Source organism: Hipposideros armiger, unplaced genomic scaffold, assembly GCF_001890085.2.
Source record: "Hipposideros armiger isolate ML-2016 unplaced genomic scaffold, ASM189008v1 scaffold_823, whole genome shotgun sequence".
Classification (NCBI taxonomy): domain Eukaryota; kingdom Metazoa; phylum Chordata; class Mammalia; order Chiroptera; family Hipposideridae; genus Hipposideros; species Hipposideros armiger.
The window spans coordinates 561530-584665 of NW_017732173.1; the positions used below are offsets into that span (position 1 = coordinate 561530).

Sequence of the window (23136 nt, forward strand, 5' to 3'; positions counted from 1 at the left end):
TTATAGATGACAAACTAAGGCCTATCATTATCCTGGATACAAGTATATAAGCGAGAACATGTTCATACTAGGCTGACAACCAGGACTGCCTCACTGTGAAGGACAGGCAGGATTTTTGAGGCAGTTTAAATAATACAAAGGTAGATTGTTAGGATGGTTGAGGGTTGGAATACTCACATTTCACCAACAACCTATTTCTATTTCTAGTTAGTTTAAAAGAGCTATGATGGCAAGAGAGAAATAATTTTTATTTTCAAAAGTTAATTTTACTGACAATTCTGTTGTCATTTCAGTGTGATTCTACAACAATTCCTAGATTTTATCAGTTAACCTTAATATGAAAATATACCCCAGAGCTATGCTTCTATGAATTCTGCATTTAACCCAAGTGTCAAATTCACAGTAAGCTCATTATATTGTAAGAGCTACTGCCTACTGAGTAGAAAAATATTCATTTCACACCTTAAATACCATAATACTATTTAATAACAGCACTGGCCTGCCAACTATTAAAAGCTTGTTTTTATATACTGTTCTACCTGAGCTTTTTATCTTGCCTTTTTAATCACAACAATAAATTAATATCCTAACATTACAACACTGACAGGCATTGATTAAAAATATATTAGTTAACAACATTAGTATTTATTGTGCAAAATTGCATTAGTAGTTCATTTTCAAAATACAATTATCATTCAATAATACTAAGATATATCAATCTTTAAACTATTAAAGAAGAAAATAAACTAGAAGATAATACTATGAATTCACATTGAAACATTTCTCTTAACTTTATATTATATCCATTATTTACCATAATTAGCTAAACTACAAATGTAATTGTAAAATATAATTCACCAACAAAATTTATATACATAATAGATTTTCCTTCCTTTGAAATACATCTTTATTTTCTTTTGGTCTTGGTTATTTATCGTATTTATATGTAATAATGATATTACCACTGAAGATTTCACATAAATTACATATTAATATTCCTCAGTTACATGCCAAATCATGAATATTTATTTAACTATCTTTTATATTCACCTTTTTTTTGGTGTGATCAGTGATAACATGATCAGATACAGGATTATTACCTATTATTTAATATGTCAAATTCTAAATTTATATCACACTTCAGCACTAACAGAAGGATTTGGAGAATTTTAACCTTTATCAGGTACGATGGGTATAGTGAAAATATAATGACAACACATGAGCTTTACTGCTGTGATAATACCTTCTAGAACACCATGGGAACATAAGCCTTTTGTAGTATCCGTGACACTTGAACGACTGATTATTTATACAGACCCCAACTGGTATAAAATAAAGATGTCAAGTGTTTCAATTACCATCTCATTTCTAGAATTCATAAACAAATTGTAAAAACTTTCACATTTGCCACATTCTTATTCAGCGCTTCCTGTATACGAGGCCTTACTCTGGATGTTTAAAAGCTTGCCTGGGATCTGAACAAACAAATGACACAGTTCCAATTAGGGATACAGAATATGTATTCAAATAAAAATATGAAGATTCTGAGCATAAATTCCATGTTTATTACATAAAAGGAGAGACAGCTTAATATTCAAATGAGTTTCCAAGTGTACAGTGGTTCTTGCATATATTTTCTAGTGTCATTACACAAGTATCAGAACCAGTTAACCATAAGGACGCTGTACTCCACTCAAGTATTTCTTTAAGAATCTGATTGCTATCTATAATGCCAAAATATATTATTGAATCTGTACTTATTTCCCCTAAAAGAAAACCTAGTTCTTATATCATTTTGGTTCAGCGTACACATTTTCAAATATTACTGGAAATACTGTAATGTTTCTTCTTCCTAGGTTTCTGTTATGAAGGTGCAAATTCTATAAAGACTCAAGCAAATTAAAGTTATAAGAGAATATTAACAAAAGACTAGATATGACACACGTTTTAACTAGTGTATCCTTTTTTTAAAAATCACTAATTGAGATGTAACTACCTTATTTGCTGAAGAGCCAAATGGGATATTAACAAACAGCACTTAATATAACCACAGATTACATTTTATACTCTCTTAGATGCTCATAAATAGTACTCTTCATTTGAACAGAAAACCTAAACAAAAGGAAGCCTTTAGTACTATAGCAAATATACTAGATAAACAAAAAACAAAAATGGATTATAATGAAGCTTAATACTACATCTACATTCATTCTAATTATCCTACTATAGGTTAACAAAAGATATTTACAAAAAGTCCATTTATTCAGGAACTTAGAATGCTATTTTCCATTACTCAATAAGTCTACAGAACAATCGTGTATCACAATAGTTTTTACATTTGTCATATTTTTAAAGTACAGGTTGTAGTTCCTTACTACTCTAAACTTAGAATCCTGTAAGAGTAGGTATTTTGTACATTATCTTATAATATTATTTATCTTTGTATTCATCACCTACCTATAGGAATTAAAAGTCCCATCAGAATCTAAAGTAGAACTTGTTCTTCTTCCATTTTTATTTGAATCTCCTGGAAAAAAAATTTAAAAACACTGAAATAATGGAGATGATAAAACTGAATATTTCAGTTGAAAAGCTACTGTGTGACAGCTCTAAGCAGTATATTGAGTCAAAAAGCATATATCCCCTTTTTCCTCCCCAAAATGTCTTTTGTAATCAGAGCCCTTTAGGCCAAAAATGTATTTTGATGCTAAAAGAAAGCCCAACACCACCGCTCCTAATTTAGACAGGAATACTCCCAAAATAAATGCTAACAGGAACAAATGAAGTACAGTACAGATATTTTCTTGTTATGAATCACAGACAAATCAAAATTTATAAACCATTTAATACATACTAATGATTATAAAGAAAGGGCAACTTTTTGCTAGTGACCCAGTCCCCCATCCTGACCACTGGTGCAGTCGAAGGAGGCAGGCAGGGAGTAGGCCCGGAATGCTTTCCAGGCCCCAGTTCTCCACTATCTAGGAATTTGTTAAGCAAAGTGGAACAGAGAGCAGGCTTGGGAGGCAGAGATGAAGAATGCATTCTAGTGAGCTTTGAATACACCTTAATGTTCTTCCCAAAACTTTAGGTTTTAACTTTGGTCAAAAGTTCAGCAGCTTAAAAAAATGAAAGAAATAACATCAAAAGGTATTTCTGCCTCACTTGGAAATATCGAACATTAAAAACATTTTCATTCAAGAAACTGGCATATTCATAAAAATCAGATGTAGAACAAATTTATACCTATCAGTTTAAAGATTATAGAATCAAAATAAATTTGCTAAAGAAGTTAAAAATGCTCACCAATGCCACAATATAAAATACATATTCTTATTGACAGAAATTTAATTTTAATAGTTTTAAATTTTAAAATATATACTTTGAAGTATAGTTTTTATGAAACCATCGTATACTGCTATAAAACATATCATTTATTCTTAGAAACAAATTAAAAAGACTAGAATCTGATTACATTTTATATTCCTAATTCCTGTAATGTAACTTGCAAACATCAGGCTATATTCATTTTTATGATATTTAAAGTTCAATAATTGAATGATACATCCAATTTTAATTTATACTTTTAATCCTCTTTGAACAACCTAAGGTGCCACTGGAGATCATCACAGTGGTCCTGGTTAAGTCAAATAGTAATTACAGAGCTTTCACTTTAAAGATGAGATTATTTTTAATTATTGAGTATAGTACTTAAGGTACCATACTTATATAATTATGCTACTCATTAAATGGTTATTGAAAGCTGAAATGTAATTTTAATGACAGCTACCTATTTTTCTTCGCACATTTTATAGTTGACAGATTAGTCAAGAATGTTAGTTCTCTTCAGAATCTTTGCAGCTGCACCTAAGTATTTAGGAGGATGAGAACTAGGCTGAGCCCACTTACTGAACTTTTAACTCCATGCTTTTTTCAAAATGCACTTCCAGTTTTGTTAAGTTAAACAAAAATCCTAAAACGGACTACAGAATTTGAAAATGTTGACAATTATTACAGAAGAAAATAATCCCCAAACACTTAAATGTTCAAAATCAATCTAATGGGGTATATTTTGTTAATTCTTTGAAAACATGGGTACCATAAGATTACTCTCTCAATATACATCATTTTCTTTTTAAAAAATTAATGATATTACATAAATAAAAAAATTAAGGAAAATTAGTCTCTGCCTTGATAAATGAAAATTTCCTACAACACATGTTATTTAACAGCTTGCAGACATTTCCTGTGAAACACTCCATAATCAGCACAGAATAAGTACTATATCATATATTAAAAATATGAGCCTTCTTTCTCTTTAAAACTAAAGAGTATGATTTTATGTATTTAACCATAAAATCTCATCAATAGAATATTTCTTGCCTTCTGCTGATATTTATCAGATCAAATATAAAATCCTTCAAATAATTTAGAGAGTTTTGTTTTTTTTAAACACTAGGTTTTGTCCTCATTACAAAAGTGTTCTTCATTTTATACCTGTTTTGAAATGCATATACAACATTAAATGTAACCTTCAAAGGATGGTAGTAAGGAAAAAAAGCAGTTTTTCTTTCTCAAAACAATACCAAATAAGGAGCACAATGGTATTTCTAAACAATGTTTGAGAAAAGATTTCATAGTTTGCTATATGAGGAAAAGGCTATAAAGTTTTGAAGCGAGAAAAACTGCTTTGTTCCTTGAATCCTCTAGTTGAAATTAATTATAGCAAATGTTTATGAAAACATCTGCTCCTTATAGTTATAAATTCTTGATTTTAGTATGGACGATTCCAGGCTCTTATTTTGAAAGGAAACTGTCTGACAACTGAAAGTTCACAACAAAAAACCCCAGAATTTTTAATGCTGGAAAATTGTACATAGAGTGTGCTATATCCTGTAGAGGCTTTCATTTGTGTGACATATTTGGAGGGGCTTAAAACTGCTAACTAGGAAAAATCAAAGACAAACAGGGAGGCTCATCTTTCATTTGTAAGCTGTTATAGAATTAAAACATATCTGTAACACAAGAAACAACAAATAAGAATTAAAAACAAATACTACTTTACTATCTAATTTGGAGGTAAGTATAATAAACTATTAATTTTATCAGGGATTTTAATAGGCCTAATATCAATAATCATGGGAAGGTATGTGTAGTGTTCCCCAAAAATAACAACAGAGGGTGCAAGAGAGTTTAATATGATGTTTTTAGTTGCTCTTCTGCTTCTTGAACTAAGTTAGGGAGCAGTAACTGTAACAAGGATGCATGGGTACTTTTCAGAACTCTCTCTCTCTCTCTCTCTCACATTAATCTTATGCAAAGACCTTTGAATGATCAAACAACACACTACCATTGTAACTTTAAATGCATTTCCATATTTAACGTAAACTAACACAATAAAAAAATCTGGTTATATTTATTGAGCAAATTTTAAATAAATGCATAAATTATATACAACATATAACATATATTATGTTACTATATATGTAATATAGCATTGTTCAACATTATATATTTATAGAGACAGTTCATCAAATACTTGTGACCATTATGGTTTGAAATTTACTTAACACATTCATTTCTCATTAGTTGGTAACATTGTAAAACGAATTCATAACATTCACACTTAAAATAAGTTGACTGATTTGAAAAAAAATGCTTGTAGTTATATTGTTTCATATGAGGATACAAAGAGCATAGTATTTTCAACTAATATACATGTATCTAATATTAGCCAAAAATATGTGTAATGGTGGCTTAAATTTCAAAACAAGAAAATCGAATTCCGGACTCTTTTTTAGCTTTTCTGCAGTCATGTTTAGCTAAAGGCATTTGTAGTATCTACCTGTGCACTGTTGAGATCTCACTAAACAAAGGTTTATAATAGATTTCCTTAGAGCATTTTATGAACAAACATCTGCTTCATGAAGGGAGAACTGGAGATTTTAAGATAGGTTAGGTTAAAGAACCGGAATAAGGCTATAATTAAGCACATGTACTCAATTGTGTATTCAGTTTACATGGAAAAAACATCAAGTTTAAGTATCACATCACACTAGATATGACTTCTAAAAAGTATTACATAATTAAAAAAGGGTTTATTTCTGAATTGTTAGATAAATGTCATCAAATGTATGTGATAAATATTTAATAATAAGGGGGAAAAAGATTCGGTTCAAACTTTCTGAAAACAAAGCTATGGGTAACCACATTGTACAGGTGATAGGATAAGATGACATGAATGTTAGTGTAAAGACCTAAAACCTGTTGGGTCTTTTAAATGAATTAGCATTATTACTGAAATGTTTTAGTCACATTTAAAATCGCATTTAAAGTAGTGATTCAAAAAAACCTATGAATTAAGTATATGCATATGCTGACAGGCAGTGAAGGCAAAACATAATGACTTAGCAGCATGTGTGAAGACAGTGGCCACACTAAGGATGTCACCTCATTTTAGAAATCCAGTAAACAACAGTCTCTCCAGGTTAATTATTTATGCTAAAATCCAGGACCACCCATTAGGTCTGAGAGCCAGTGCTTAGAATATAAAAAATTTGTGTATTTAGTAATTTTCCATTTTCTCTATTATTAATTTATCTACAATCTAATGATTTAATGGCCATATTTAGTTCTCTATGTATAATTTCAAATTATTTTTTAGATAACAAAAACTCAAGATGTAAAAGAGAAATACATAGGAACTATTTTAAATAAATAAAATTTCAAGTGGATAATTTTAATTTAAGAAGAAAGTTTGCATTGTTTCTATTAAATCATTAATAGAATTTTCTATAAAAGAAAGCAGAATGACATCCACAGAGCAGTGGAATATACAAATCAAAATTCTCATTCTTCCACAAAAACACTGAAAACAACTTTGAAACAACTCTGGAAAACAGTCAAAATTTTACAAAAAGAAAATAAGCCATGAATTGAGAAAGGCAGCTTGAAAGCTTCATGGCATTTTTACTTGCCCTATCCCCTCCCCAGTGCAGCCGCAGTCTTGAAAAGAAAAGCCAGTTCCCAGTATGGGAGCCCGGTACTTGGAGGTTCCAGGGGGAGCAGAACAGACCATAGTTGCAAATTAGTGAGAAAATATATTCTAACTTGAAGGACTGACACACGATGCTCATCTCTTTTTCTTCTAATTTAAAAAAAGGGGTGGACATTGCTTTTGAACACACTGCAGGCCAAACTAAAAACTAGCAGATGCAAAAGCTCGGGGCAACAAGATTACAACTGAAATATAAAATAGACCACGTAAGGCCTGGGAGCAAACGCTGGTGAGAATTTCTCTGGGAAATGAGGATATTCAAAAGTGCCCAGGTTTTCAGGGGAAGTAGAAGGCCATGCACATGCCCGGGGCAAGGTTCATGATCAGAAAGAAACAGAAGACCTTAAGCTCCACCTTAAGCTGATCACTAGGATGAGTGCAAGCCTGGCTAACTGATGAAGGACTATCATGGCACAGAGCCAATCTGCAAATACAAAAAGACGTTTATTTTTTATTTGGCTTTTGTTGTTGTTTTTTGTTCCTGGAATTCAAAAAAATCTATCAAAAACCTAGATGAACAAAAACTAAGAAACAGACTTCAGTGATTATATATGTTAAGGAATAAATATTTGCAAATAGTTCGGGAAAGTCACCAGACACATACACTATAACACTCTTAAGAATATAAAAAATACCAAACCCTGGTGAAGGGAAGAATCTGATATCCAGAGTTGCTAAATTATAATATTAAAACACCTACATGTCAATAACAAAAAAAAAGTCACAAAATATACAAAGAAACAGGAAGCATAGATCATCAAAGGAACAAAAATTGACAGAAACTGTCCCTGAAGAAGCTAGAAATTAGCTTTACTAGTCAAAGATTTTCAAACAACTTTCTTAAATGATGCTCAAAGAGCAAAAAGAAAACATGGATAAAAAAGGAAAGGAAACCAGGCAAACAATGAATGAACAAAATAAGAATATCAATAAAAATAATAAAAGGAAACATTTTCTGGAGCTGAAAAATACAATAACTGAAATTTAAAAAATTCACTAGAGGGACTGAACAACAACTGTTCAAGTGTTCTGCCTGAAGACAGAAGAAACCCTGAGCTATTCCAGTTCTGTACATTACTCTAACATGACTGGTGTCGTGTGCTGATTCCTGGGGGGGCATGTGCATTGGAGATGATGAGCAAAACACTACTATTGGCCTGTCTGGTCCATCTGTAGGCCACCTAGGCCTCAAAAGCACCTTACTACAAAAAGTTGCATAATGCCAATCCTGTAATTTAGACAATTACAAAGCACATGTATACTAAGTAGAAAAACAACAAAACAGATTTTGAGAACAGATTCCTCAGAAAGTAATGTGTTGACAAAGAATATTTGAAATTTATTTCTTTAAGCTTGGAGAAAGAATAGTAAGGTCAGGATAATTATTACATAATTTGCCCTCTGCTATTTTTTTTTCTTACTAAAACTACAAATAAAACGATTTTGTTTAAACTTTGAATGAGATTTTAAGTCTTGCTACTAGTCTTAGAAAAGTTTTAATGAAAAACCCGCCACCCCCAACACAGACACAGACACAATAGCTTGTCAAAAATATTTAATATTTAGGAAATTCTAACCCTGACATTATATTATCTATTCAGGGCCTAAATAAATATACATAACAAAAGCCACACACACACACACACACACACACACACACACACACACACATATGAAATATTATTTGCTAAATAAAATAGAGTGTATCTGGTATTAAAATCCTATTTCATTTTCTATAAATCTTTCAAATAGTAACTATAAAACATTTATATTAATTATTCTTTTTCTTCAATGTATAAAAAAGTGATATCTTTTTCTACAAACCAGATGCCTTTGGGCACTTCCCATTTTCACTATTCATTATAATCAGTACTAGATTCTTTAATATTGGTTTATCGTCTAGTGGACAAGACCTCATAAAATGTAAAGACACCCATTAACCTCAAGTACTTCACATAGATAATGTTAAATATCTCCCTTTTAGGTATGGAAAATAAAATGGGAACTATTTAAAGAATGTAAATTACCACCCATAAACCAAGTTAAGTAATCCTATTTGTGCCTTTTAAATGATAGTTAACTGAATAAGTTCTTATATCAAAAATCGATGTAAAAAGCATAATAGGAATTTTAACTATAAAATCCTAAAGCCCAGATGAAGAACTAAGGGTAAATATTCCCAAACATATCTTTAGTCTTACTAAACTAAATCACATTAAATATGGTAATCTAAAATCTTCAAATACAATGTCAAAAATGTTTAACGTTTGTTTACCCTTCCTTCAAATAAAAAAATTTCAAAAATATTTTAATTGACACATTAAAATATCTTATTTTGTGAATTTTTTGTTATGGCATTAAAGAACTGTACCGAAATCTGATTTTCTAAGAAAAAGTCTAAATCCATAAATTGATTTCTATTTACCATTTTATGATAAAGTATAATTATTTATTAGTGGAGATGAGTTTTTAAATCTGATAATGACTAAAAAAATATAAAAAATAATGACTCCCATTAAACTTGCTAGGAAAGGTGCAACATACAAAATTTAACTATCCTTCTAGAGTATAAAAAAGATCATTCAAAGTAGTTATGAGACCCAATTAATAGATGTGTTTAATTCATACTTGTACTTATGCAACTAGATCGTGTGATAGCTTTTCTACTTTTCTTATTTTTTCGACAATCATGTGTTGAGCACTTCCTATATTTTAGCACTGGTAATGCAGTGATTGTAAGCAAAATTTCAAAACCCATCCCAGATACCCTCAATTTTGTTGAAAATTTTAGCAGAGGAGAGGGACAGTCTAAGAGATATACAGTGACAACTTTGAAAAAACTTTATAAGGCACACAACCTACTTTACATACAATCACATGTCAGAGAGGAGTGGTCTCTAACCAAAGAAAGAATGAGGAGCACTCCACCCGGGCTCAGCATGTGCCAAGACTTTGTAAACATCGTGTTAAAGATTTTGGTCAAGATGAACAGGAAGTCAGTAGAAGGAATGTTTTAAGCAGAAGTAGAACACGGTCAGATTTGCAGTTTTTAAAAGATAACTTGAATTTCAGGGTGAAGCAATTTGAGGGTCGGTATAGGGAGAAGGAAAGTGCATGTAGAATGCATAAGAATCTCTACTACTCTCTAAGTAGCAAAGTGATACTTAGAATAGCCATACTGATGATACTATTATCAAATCATCTATATTATGGCAATTTACAATTTCAAAGCTTGTTTATATTACTTACTAAGAGTCAGCTATGTGATGTGGCAGGCACTGTTATAATACCTGGAAATACTATAGTGAACAAAACAGAATGAAGCTGGCACGGGGGGGAGGAATCAGGGGGAGAAAACACAAGAAAATAAATTCATAATAGATGAAAGAAAGAAAATATAGCTGAATAATATGACATTTAGTGACTGGGGGAGGGTGCTCTCTGCAGGAAGAATATCTGATTTGTGATCCTAGTAACAAGAAAATATTAGCCATTTAAACATCTATGGCAAAGGGCATACCATGCAAAGGACCTAGAGCAGAAGCTAGTTTTCAGAGGGGAAAAAAAAGAAAAAAAAGGCCAACATGGCTAGAAGGGTAAAAGTAGAGCAGTACAAGATGAGGTCTGTGGGAGAAAGAGAGGGCAAAGAACTTGTGGTTTTATAGGGAGAAATTTATATTTTATAAGTAATGAAAAGCCACTGTAAAGTTACAAAATGATGAAAAAGATGATCAACTTCATGTTTGGAAAAGATTATTCCAGCTATGTTTAGATTAAATTGAAGGGGGCAAGGAGGGAAGTAAGATGGAAGCTAAGAGATCTGGTTCATAAGATAGCCTGATAAAATGGGAAGAGACAACTGAATACTTAATTCTAAGGTAGTCTAAATGAGGATTTGAAATTTGAAATCCTTTGAAACTATCTGAAATTATTTTCATGGCAGACAAGTAATAATTTCCATATACAATAATTTTCTTAATTTTATTGTTAAGAATTTATTTTTATCAACTGCTTTCTACATAGATCAGAAATTAGTTTGGTTTCTAAATAAAACTAACACCTGAATCACAAAAAAGGGCATTATGGATTGCTAGTAGGATTTCTGACTAGTGCATCCAACATGGAGCACTACTGTACATCTATCTCTCCCACTGATTAAAACTAAAAACTCATGGCAAAGTACAAAAAACAACTTCTTGAGGACTCTAAAAAAGTAAATAATAGCAAGCACATTGGACAACATATGTGGTAATGAGTTTTCTCGGGGTTTTTCTTCCTTTATCTCCCAGCTTTGTGCTCATGCTGTATCTGACTAAAAACTAAACAGCAGGCATACAGAGCAAAAACTCCAATCCCATTTTTCTGGGACTAGGAAGAGTCCTCTTTTCTTTTCCTTTTTTCACTTCCAACCTTGCACAAGGCCAGGCCTAATTGTAGAACTACACTGCCACAGTGAGTGGGTGGTAGTAGTAAAGTGGGCATGTAAAACCCTGGGAAATAAAGTTATCCTTTGGATAGAAAACAAGGAAAAGGGGCCCCTGTTGTGTGAACACTGAGTGGGGAATTGCCATTATTTTCTTCTTTTTCTTTCATCACTTTGCCACAATGGTGACCCCATTCATGTGAAACCATATGATAGCAAAAGAGGTAAATCTCTGATAGAATAAGCCAGAGGGTGTGGGGTTAGCCTGGAGAAGAAAGCACTGAACAAGGGGATTCTCTAATTCAGTACAGAAATTGACACAAATCCTGGGTTCACCCCTAAGCTGTATACAGGTACGCTCAAAACATACCCAAAGAAGCACAACAAACACTTTGAGAAGTGACCAATGTGTAAAGCACCACCATAGTCCCCAGGCTAACCCCTAAGGGTCACAGGTAAGGTACAGATTCAAAAGGCATAAAAAGGATATTGAAAATTGAACTGACACTGGAACAACTACCCACAGAAGGCAAAGCTGAATTGGTAGTCTGAACCTAACTGGTAGTCTGAACTTAATTGAGTTGACTGAGAAAAGAAAGGGAGAAAGAAAAGAGGAAAGGAAAGGAGAAAGAAAATATTTCTCTAGAAAATTTAACAGAATCTAGATTTTTAAAACAAAATATTCAAAATGTTCAGGATACAATCCAAAATTACTTGATATACCAAGAACCAGGAAAATCTTGCCAAGTGTCAAGGTAAAATATAATCAACAGATGCCCACCTTAAGATGACCCAGATGTTGGAATCAACAAAGATTTAAAGAAGCTAATATGTTTTCTCCATAAAGCAATAGTGAAAAACCTTGAAATAAATGGAAATATAGAAATTCACAGAAAAAAAAACTTGAAAAGAGTAAATGAAATATTTTAAAATGTAAAGTTACATCATCTGAAATAAAAAAAATTCACTACATGGGCTCAATAACAACATAGAGTGGACAGGGAAATAAGTCAGTAAACTAGAAAATAGATCAATAGAATTTATCCAATCTGAAGAACATAGAAACACAAGATTAAAAACATAAAATGAACAGAGCCTCGGAAAACAGTGACAATATATACTCCTAGTAAATCTTCAAAAATCAAACCTTTTTGAAAACATCAAAATCACACTACACAGATTTTCCAGTCAGGGTGGCAGAATAGGTCAACGCTGCGCTCACCTCCTCTCAGGACCACATCAGTTATAACTAAACTACAGAACCATCTTTGAGAATCTCCTGAAGTCTAGCTGAACTGAAGCCCTACAACTATGGACATACAGAAGAAGCAACCAAAAGACTGGTAGGAGGTGCAGAGACACAGAACAGGAAGGTTCCACACCCCTGTGTGATCTTTAAAAATCAGGACAGAGAGCTCAGCTGCAGAGATTCTCTGCGGAAGAGTGAGGGGTCCCAGCCCCACATCAAGCTCCCCAGCGCAGAGTTCCAGTGCCACGGAGAGAAGCCCCCCTAAGTTCTGTCTGTGAAAGCCAGCAGAGATTGTGGCTGAGTAAGATGGAGGGTGGCTATAGTCCTAGGTGCTCCTATTAACGGGCCTTTGCACTAACTTTCTTACTGATGGACTCACTCACTCTGAGGTCCAGAACTGTGGCAGCAGTTTGAAAGGTGCTAGGGACATATGGAGAGGAACTAAGTTTTCTGGTTTCAGGGCAAAGGCTAAAGGGGCAACTTTCTCCCGGAAGTATGAGCTGACAGAAGCCACTGTTCCTTTGTTGAGCCCTCCCCCTCCCTGCATGCAGGCACAGGCAGATACCATATCTGAGTCTCCATCAAATTAACCCTAGTGATTCCCTGAGACCCTGTCCCACCCAACTTTCAGGTACACCCAAGCTGCTTCCAGTAGCTTTTCCATACAAACAACCTGTCTTAGATCATGCAGCAGACTTTCATAAAATCTCTCAAAGATTTGCAAAGCCCAAACAAGCAGCATCTGGCTTCAGAGTGCCTGTATCTTTGGCTGAGCAGCCCCAAGCCTGGAGTTAGCAACAGTTGGCCTCAGTTTGTAGACTGACCTCTCCAGGCACCTCCAAGCCCATCTGCAGATGGCTTTGTGGCCCATACGAGGTGGCTCCACACAGGGCACAGGCTGCAATTAAACCTGGCCTGCAGTGGGTCCCCTCCCAGGAGTCCCCAGGGCTGACATGCCAAGTGGCCAGCTTTGGACCAACCCAGAGGATCACCAGGTCCCCTCCAAGAATGACACACCCAAAGGGCAGGCTGGGCAGACACCAGAGCCCCATCAATGCAAACCCTGTTCAGTAGGGTCAGCCCTTCCACCACAGCTCCTCCACTTTAGTCAAGTTCTGTCCTCACCACCAATCAGCCTGAGGGTCAATCCATCCCACTGACATGCAAACAGCAGTCAAGGCTCAACTACAACAGAAGGGCACACACAACCCACAAAAGGGACACACCTGGAGCAGCCAGCTCTGGTAACCAGGGAGACTGCAACACTGAGTCCCACAGGACATAAGGCCACTCTACTAACCCTGGGAGGCATAGCTGCCCTATCTAATACATAGAAACAAACACAGGGAGGCAGCCAAAATGGGGAGACAAAAAACCAAACCATGTCCGTAATAAAAAAACAGAACATAGTGCCAGTAAAAGAACTAAACAAAATGGAAACAAGCAATGTAGGAGATGCAGAGTTTCAAACACTGGTTATAGGATGCTCACTGATCTAAGGGAGGACTTCAGCAAAGAAATAGGAAACATAAAGATGGAGATGAAAACCATAAAAAAGAACCAGTCAGAAATAAAGGACACAATAACTGAAATCAGGAATACCTTAGAGGGAATGAACACTAGATTATTGGGTTGTTGGAAAAGTCATGACACATTTTTGCAACGAAAAACATAGAAAAAATACATTATGACTTTCCCCACAACCCAATAGATGAAGCAGAGGATCAAATTCAGTGAATTAGAAGTTAAGGTATCATAAAATACCCAATCAGAACAGAAAAAAAAATGGGACTTTAAGGGGCCTCTGGGACAACATCAAGCAGAACAATGTTTGCATCATAGGGGTACCTGAGGAAGCAGGGAGAGAGCAAGGAATTGAAAACCTACTTGAACAAATAACGACTAAAAACTTTCCTATCTGGGTGAAGGAAATAGATATACAAGCCCAGAAAGTGCAGAGAGTCCCAAACAAGATGAAACCAAAGAGGTCCACACCAAGATACATCATAATTAAAATGGCAAAGGTTAAACACAGAGAGATAATCTTAAAAGCAGCAAGAGAAAAGCAGTTACCTACAAAGGAACTCCAATAAGACTATCAGCTGATTTCTCAACAGAAACTTTGCAGGTCAGAAAGAATTGGCACAAAATATTCAAAGTGATGAAAGGGAAGGACCTACATCCAAGATTACTCTACCCAGCAAAGCTATTGTTTAGAATCAAAGGACAGATAAAGAGCTTTTCAGACAAGAAAAGCCTAAAGGAGTTCCTCACCACTAAACCAGTGTTACAAGGAATCTTAGAGGGACTTCTTTAAGACAAAAATAAAAGAAAAAACAGATTAAAAATGTGAGTAATAAAATGGCAAAACCGATGTATCTCTCAATGATTACTTTCAATGTAAATAGATTAAATGCTCAGTCAAAAGATAGCGTGGCTAAATGGATAAGAAAACAAGACCCTTACATAGGCTGCCTACAAGAGACTCACTTCAGATCAAAAGGCACACACAAACTGAAATTAAAGGGTTGGGAAAAACATATTTCATGAAAATGGAAAGAAAAAAAGAAAACTGAGGCAGCAATACTTACACCAGACAAAACAGACTTGAAAACAAAGGCTACACCAACAGACAAAGGAAGACCCAGTAATCTCATTTATCCGAAAAAACCCAAAATGCTACTTCGAGGGGCCTGTGCATCCATGTGTTCATTGCAGCACCGTTAATATTATGACCAGGATGGAGGCAGCCTAGGTGTCTGTCAAAGGATGAATGGATAAAGAGGAGGTGGTATATACAGAGGGTGCCAAAAAAATGTATACACATTTTAAGAAAGAAAAACTGTATTAAAATTGTAATACTCAATATATACCAATAACAAAAGATGAATACAAGTCACATTTGACTTCTGCAATTACAAGAGGTGCTCAAAGTGGTTACCATCAGTGTCCAGACACTTCTGATTACGGAGAACTACTGCTTGAGCAATGTTGACCAAAGTTGACCCTGTATACATTTTTTGGCACCCCTGGTATATACAATGGATATTGCTTGGTCAAGGGTGGTAATAAGTTCTTGCCATCTGTGGTGGCATGGATGGGCCTGAAGGATATTGTGTTAAGTGGAGTGTCAGACAGAGAAAGACAGATGTAATGTGATTTTGCTTATATGTGGAATCTAAAGAACAAAATAAACAAACAAAAAAACAGAAACAAACTCAGAGATACAGAGAACATTTTGATCGTTGCCAGATGGGAGGGGTGTTGGGGGTTGGTGAAAAAGGGGAAGGGATTAAGAAGTACAAATTGGTTGTTATACAGTAGTTATGGGGATATAGGGTATAGCATAAGGAATATAGTCAATAATGCTGTAATAACTATGTAATGATGCCAGATGGGTACTAGATTTATTGGGGTGACAGATGGGAGGGGGGTTTGGAGGCAGAGTGATAAAGGTGAAGGGATTAAGAAGTGCAAATTGGTAGTTACAAAACAGTCGTGGGGATGTAAAGTAAAGCACAGAGAATATAGTCAATAACATGATAATAACTATGCATAGTGCCAGGTGGGTACTAGACTAGTCAGGGGAATCACTTCTTAAATTATATAAATGTGTAACCATATGCTGTACACCTGAAATTAATATAAAATAATATTGAATGTCAAAATAAATAAAATACAAAAATTTTTTTAAAATTAAAAAAACAAAAAACAAAAAAAATCACACTATACAAATCATTAATCTAATCTAATCATGTTCTCATTAATTGTATTCAAACAGCTTCAACATAAAGAATAAATGTAAAGATTATCTAAATTTAAAATTAGATAATAACAGAAGGTGGAAACTAATTTGACCCACTCTAGTATTTACTTATCTTTCATTTCTTGGATATGCTACTTTATTTTTTGATTGTAAAAGAAATACATACACAGTAAAACTTGTACATTTGAGAGAAATGATTAAGACAAAAACTAGCAAAAAATAAGAAAAGAAAATTTGGAAAAAAGAAGAAAACAGGAAGAAATAACAACCATAATGCAATTACATGGGGGAAATATTCTTCTTTTGTCTTTTTTCTATAAATCTGAAATTACCCACAATATAAACAATATTGTATTCTATTATTTCATGTATTATAAATGTAAGCACTTATCACATGGCATTTTAAAAACGTTAAATGTAAGCACTTATCACATGGCATTTTAAAAACGTTTTACAACAAAATTTTAATTGGCTGCATAATATAACAATCAATGAAAGTTCTCTAACTTATGTAACCATTCTTCTATTAATGGATATTTCCATATTTAAAATAGTTAGCTTTTCTAACTAACATTATGATAAGTATCTTTGTCCATAAATCTCTTCCTTGCTGTCTTAAGATACAAAAAATGAATTGGTTGGTTGAAAGGTATTAACAAAATTGCAAAATTAATACAAATTTATAAAAATTACCAAACTAATACATGATTTATGTCGAAAACTTTCAAATGCAGATTCACAAGAGACCAAAAGAAAAAGCCACCCATAATTCTACCATTGTTAGTATCTTACAGATTTCCTAGAATTTTTAACAAAATGCACTATATTCTATCATTTGAAAACAATATATGGTTTAATACTATTGTAAAAGAACTTTCAATGGTTGCATAGATTTTAAAACAATAGCTAATCTTTAAGGCATTTCCCCAAGTAGTTATAAACCACCAATAAGTAAACATATTCCTACTGCTATTTACCCTAAGAGCATCCTATATAGGACTGTTCACATGAGAAATAACTGACAGAAAGCATTTGTATTTTGTGAACCTAGATTTAGATACGACTGAATACTGATTGTTGCCCCAAGTCTGTTTTCCACTCTTTTTTGGGCATATGACAACCTAGCTACAGACTATATTTTACAGCTACTTCACGTGTAGATGTAGCCCTGCATACACAAGTAATATGGGCAAATTCGTTTTCAATTGTTAAAAAAATCCTGATGCCTTCCTTGTATTAACACTCTTTCCTTCCCGAGGTCTAGATGGTACCAAGGTCATTAACTGTGCCTAAGTGAAGCCCGAAGAGTAGCTATAAACAAAAAGACCGAGCATGCCAAGTATTAGTGATGATGTGGGGAAACTAGCCCTCATACATTGCTGCAAGGGATGTAAAATAGTGCCACTTTGGAAAACAGCGTGGCAATTTCTTCAAAAGTTAAACATAAATTCACCATATAACCCAGCAAATCTACTCCTAGGAGTCTACACAAAGGAAATGAACACACATATGTACATGAAGATCTATGATCAAATATTTACAGCAGCATTGCTTAAATAATCCCAAACTGGAAACAATACAAATATCTGGCAATCACTGAGTAAACAAAATGTGGTCTATCCATACAATGGAATACCATTCACTAACACAACAGGAACGGAATACTGATACATGCAAAAACATGGCCGAACCTCAAACACATGATGTGAAGTGAAATAAGCTAGACAGAATCATATGTAATGTCCCTTTTTATCCCTAATGATAGATGTCTACTTAGTCTGATATTAATAGTTACTCCAGATTCCTTTGGTTTAGTGTTTTCCATGGTATATTTTTCTCCATCCTTTTACTTTTGACCTTTCTGTCATTTGTGTTAGTTTCCTGTAGTTGCTATCACAAATTATAAGCTCAGCAGCTTAAAACAACACAAATATATTGCCTTATAGTTCAGTAGGTCAGAATTCTAATATGGGTGTCACAGGGCTAAAATGTAGGTATAAGCAGGGTTGTGTGCACTAAGGGAGTCTCTAGGAAATAATGCATCCTTGCTCACTCAAGTGTTCAAAGAACTAATTTCCTCAGAAACGGAGATCCCCAGTTCCTTAAGGTCTTTAAGTAAAGGGGTAGTTCTCAGCTTCTAGAGGCCACTCACATTGCTTGCAAATCTGCAATGCTATAGTAATGGGTCAAGTCCTGCTCTCACTTTTGTATCTCTGTTGCTTCTTCTGTTGTCCCTTTTCGGTGGCTGAACTGTGAAAGGTTCTGTACTGAAAGGACCCATATGATTAGACAGGACCCACCCAGAAAGTCCATCAGAATTTCCTTATCTCAACATGTGTAACTAAAAACATCTGCAAAGTCCTTCCTGCCATGTAAGGTAAAATATTCACAGGTTTTGGAGACGAGGATGTAGAGATGGGAGTGAGAGGGATGCCATTTCCTTGTATTTAAAGTGAGTATCTTGCAGGCAACATATAATTGTTTCTTATTTTTTCAGATCCTTTCTGACGATCTCTGCGTTTTAACTGCAGTGCTGAGATTATTCATATTTATGTTTATTGATATAAATGAATTAAAATATAGCATCCAGCTACGTCTTTTGTATCTGTTCCATCTGTTCTTCATTTCTTTTTTCCTCATTTTATGCCTTCTTTTGAGTTGAGGATATTTTATGATTCTATTTGATCTTCTCTATTGAATTATTTATACTTCTGTACTACATTTTTTATGGATGACGTAGAGCAGGGGTTGACAAACCATAGTCAGTGGGCCAGGCAACCATTTTTGTATATTAAGTTTTATTGAAATATAGCTATGCCCATTTGTTTATGTACTAGGCTGCTTTCACTACAATGGAAGCAAACAAGCCTTAAATATATATTACATTGTCCTTTAAGAAAATCTTCCTGACCCCTATTCTAGGCTAACAAAAAATATATTTAATTCCTCAGAGTCTACCTTCAAATAATATTATACAGTCATGTGCAATGTCAGAACTTTACAACAGTATATTCTCAGGTCTTCCTTTTCATCCTTTGTGCTATTACTGTCATGTACTTTACTTTTACATACACACAATATATTGCTATTTTTGGTTTAGTCATATTTTAGAGCAATTAAAAATAAAGAAAAGATAATTTTATTTTACTTTAATTTGTTCCACTTCCAATGCCCTTTTCTTTGTGTATATCCAAGTGTCTTTGTCCTATCATATTTCTTCTACCTAACAACTCTCCTTTAATATCGTGCAGGGTTGGTCTGCTGATAATAAATTTCCCGTGTTTTTTGCTTATTTGAAAAAGTTTTATTTCTTCATATTTTTGAAAGATATTTTCACCAGGTATAGAATTCTGGATTATTTTTTTCTTTTAGTACATAAAAGATGCCACTCAATGATCTTCCACCGTGCATGATTACTGAAGAAAAATCTGCTTTAATTTTTATCTCGTTCTTGTATCTGTGTATAATATTTTTGTATTAGTTTTCTATTGTTGCTATAACAATGATATTTTTTTTCTGGTTGCCTATAAGGATTTCTTTGTCCTCAGTTTGAATACAATATGACCCATTTTTAAATTTTTTTTCCCTGTATTAGTCTGCTTTGTTTTCTCTGAGCTTCCTGGATCTATAGTTTAAGTATCTGTTTATTAATTTTGGGAATTAACAGCCATTATTTCCTCTGTACCTTTTCTCTTCTGGGATTCCAATTATATATACCATTTCATACTGTCTCATGATTTTGGATGTACTGTTTAATTTTTATTTCTCTTTGTGTTTCAATTTGGGTAATTTCTATTGAGGTATCTTCCAGTTTCCCGATTCTTTTTTTTGTTTGTCAGGTCTACTGATGACCCTGACATAGGCACTCTCTCTATTACTGTGTTTTACATTTCTAGGATTTCCATTCAATTTGTTGACATAATTTTCATCTCTCTACTGAAATTAACCATCTGATCTTGCATGTTGCCCAGCTTTTCCACTAGGGTCTTTAACATATAATTCACAGTTATTTAGAACTCCGTGTGAGACAGTTACACTATCTGTGTTACAGCTGTGTCTAGTTTTGATGATTCCTTTGTCTCTTTGGAATATTTCGTTCTTGCCTTTTCATATGCTTTGTAACTTGTTGTTGAAGCTCTTATGAATTACAGTCATCAGGTGTATGATAGAGCAGGATGATAAGGTAGTTTTTATGCTTGGAAATGAGCACGTGCGTCCTTCTATTAGAACCTTAGCACAGGGGTTTGAGTTAATCTAATTGAGTTCAGCTAGATTTGAAATTTGTCACTGATATGGCTACATGCAATGTACCACAGACTGCAAATTCCTTGTGTTGGGGGTGGGGGATTTAATTTATCCCAATTTTTTTTTTCATTCTCATCACTACTCCACACTTAAGTCTTTGAACTCAGAAAAGGTCTGTCTCTTGCAAGTTACTTATTATTTGATACTTGTTATCCTGGCGGTAGAAAGGGAACAATGGGTGAGAGTATTCTTTGATTTTTCTAATTCTTAGCCTTAGGTGAGCATTGTGTTCCTAGGTCTCATGTGTAAGCCCTCTTAACAATCCTTCCCCTCTCCTGGTACAGTTCTGGTTCCTGTAGATATTCCTGGCTCTCCCCTAGGGGTTTAGGGTTCCCCCACCCCGTTCCTATTACCCAGCTGCAAAGGAAATCCACCAGTGCCATAAAACTACAGTAATTCTTGCAGCTCCCCGCAACATACCACCACCAAATATGGTTTTTTCCAGGAGAGAAACAAGGGAGAAGAGTGTCCAGGGAACGCTTACTGCTCCTCCATCTATGGCTGCTGTACTCCTCTCCCCCAATTATTTACCACAGGGAAGATTTTCTGTGATTGGTGAATGGGGTTCATGAAGAAAAATCCACACAAGAGGGTATGGCGACATGCTATTTCTGTGGCCCCCAGGGGCTTCACCTTTTCCCAACAGTACACACGTGGACTCCATTAGTTCAATGATCACTGTAGTTGAAATCTTTCTATACATTTCTGGCTGTGTCTTGCCCAGGTAAGTCAGTAGTACTTACACCTTGCCTCTCTATGCAAGAGAGAGGTGTCTGTCTCTCCGTAGATCTTGGGTCAGCTCACTGCTCTACAATCTGAGCACTTAATGGGCTCAAAAAAATGCAGTGAATCTAACCTGCTGTTTGTCTGGTTTTTTATTGTTCTACATTTGGGAATGTTTTTTCCACCCAGCTCTCTACATCTCTGATCAGAAACCAGAAGCCATCCCAACTATTTCTATTTAATGCTATGTATTATGGTTTCCAAAACTTACCATCATAACTTTCTACTTATGTTCACTCATTCAGCAAATGCCCAGCTAAAGCTTACTACATGGCAGGCACTGGGCCAGAAGCCAACGCCTTTATTCTGCCAAAGTCAAGTAGCTAACTAATGTCTATAATATCAAACTCTCCACCAAGACAAGCTGACCCAATTTCTAACCTTAAGGGTGAATATACTTAGATCAGAAAAAAATATTTCAGAATTAAATTTATCTGTAGTTCAGTTTAGATAAATATTATAGTTTAATTCAAATAACTTAAAACATGTTGCTGGCACTATAGAGAATACAGGTATGAGTAAGGTAAGGACTTTATCTCTTATGCCTATAATACTTGCTGACAGGATAGTTCAAACTTATAAAAAACAATACTGTAGAGAACACTTTATTAATAACTTCATTATATGTGTTTAAGGACAATGTTAAGGCTTCAGTAAATAAGTAAAAATCACTAGTCACAGGTAACAGATAGATGAATTGAAGGCACAATGCCTTAGAAAAATTGGAGTTTTCCTTGCCAAATTGACCCTATAAGTTTATAACAAACAGGAGACAAGGATAGGATTAAAAAAAAATCCAGCAGAATACATCAGATTATATTATATAATAAGAATATATTACATGGAGTTGAGAATAGCTTTCATAGAATGTGGTCTATTTCATATTTGTGCCTGTACCACTCTGGCGGTAAGTACTCAGTCTTAAATCCTAAAAACTGAAATTTTCAGCACATCAGATTTTATTGGAATCAGGTACCTCAGGCCAATTCTATTCATATAAGAAGTTATAGTACATATGCAAATATGCAAATTAATGAAAGTATTATGTGGAACTAACAAATATTTGTGAGGAGGATCAGATATTTGTGAGTCTAACCACTACAGTCTCTACATAGAAGAAAAACTAGCTGCGAAGTCAAGGTTTTCGAATGTAAATTGAATAAGGAAAATACCATAGTAAATGGAGGTTAGAAGACTAATTTTAATGGCTACAAATTTTTCAAACTTGATGCATTTATCCTTCCAAACCTTTGGAGGTAATTGCTGAAAACATTCTGGCTCCTTCTGTAGCTAAAGCTCAAATGGTTATTACCAATACTTCCTTCCTTCCATTTCCAGGTGAACTTCCTTCTCACAGATTACGTTATTCTCTAGGTATGTTAATATCATTAGTTATATTATAGCCAAGTTATTGATCACATTTCTCATTTTGCTTCTCTAATACTACCATTTATATGTTATCTATTTTACATAGACTTTATAATTTTACTTTCCAAAGGTAACGTTTTCCAAATTTTTCAATTTTTAGTACGTATGCCTCCCTATTGTTCATT

General features: G+C 34.2%; 1 protein-coding gene across 3 annotated transcripts in view; it reads right to left on the reverse strand.

Annotated features, from left to right (window-relative positions):
- The window catches only part of TBC1D5 (TBC1 domain family member 5), a 447679-nt gene that overhangs the window by 281919 nt on the left and 142624 nt on the right, over window positions 1-23136 (reverse strand). For all 3 annotated transcript variants that reach the window (XM_019629011.1, XM_019629009.1, XM_019629010.1), the window contains exon 3: window positions 2458-2527. In XM_019629011.1, coding sequence (XP_019484556.1) covers window positions 2458-2527 — 70 coding nt within the window. The remainder of the gene's footprint in view (window positions 1-2457; window positions 2528-23136) is intronic.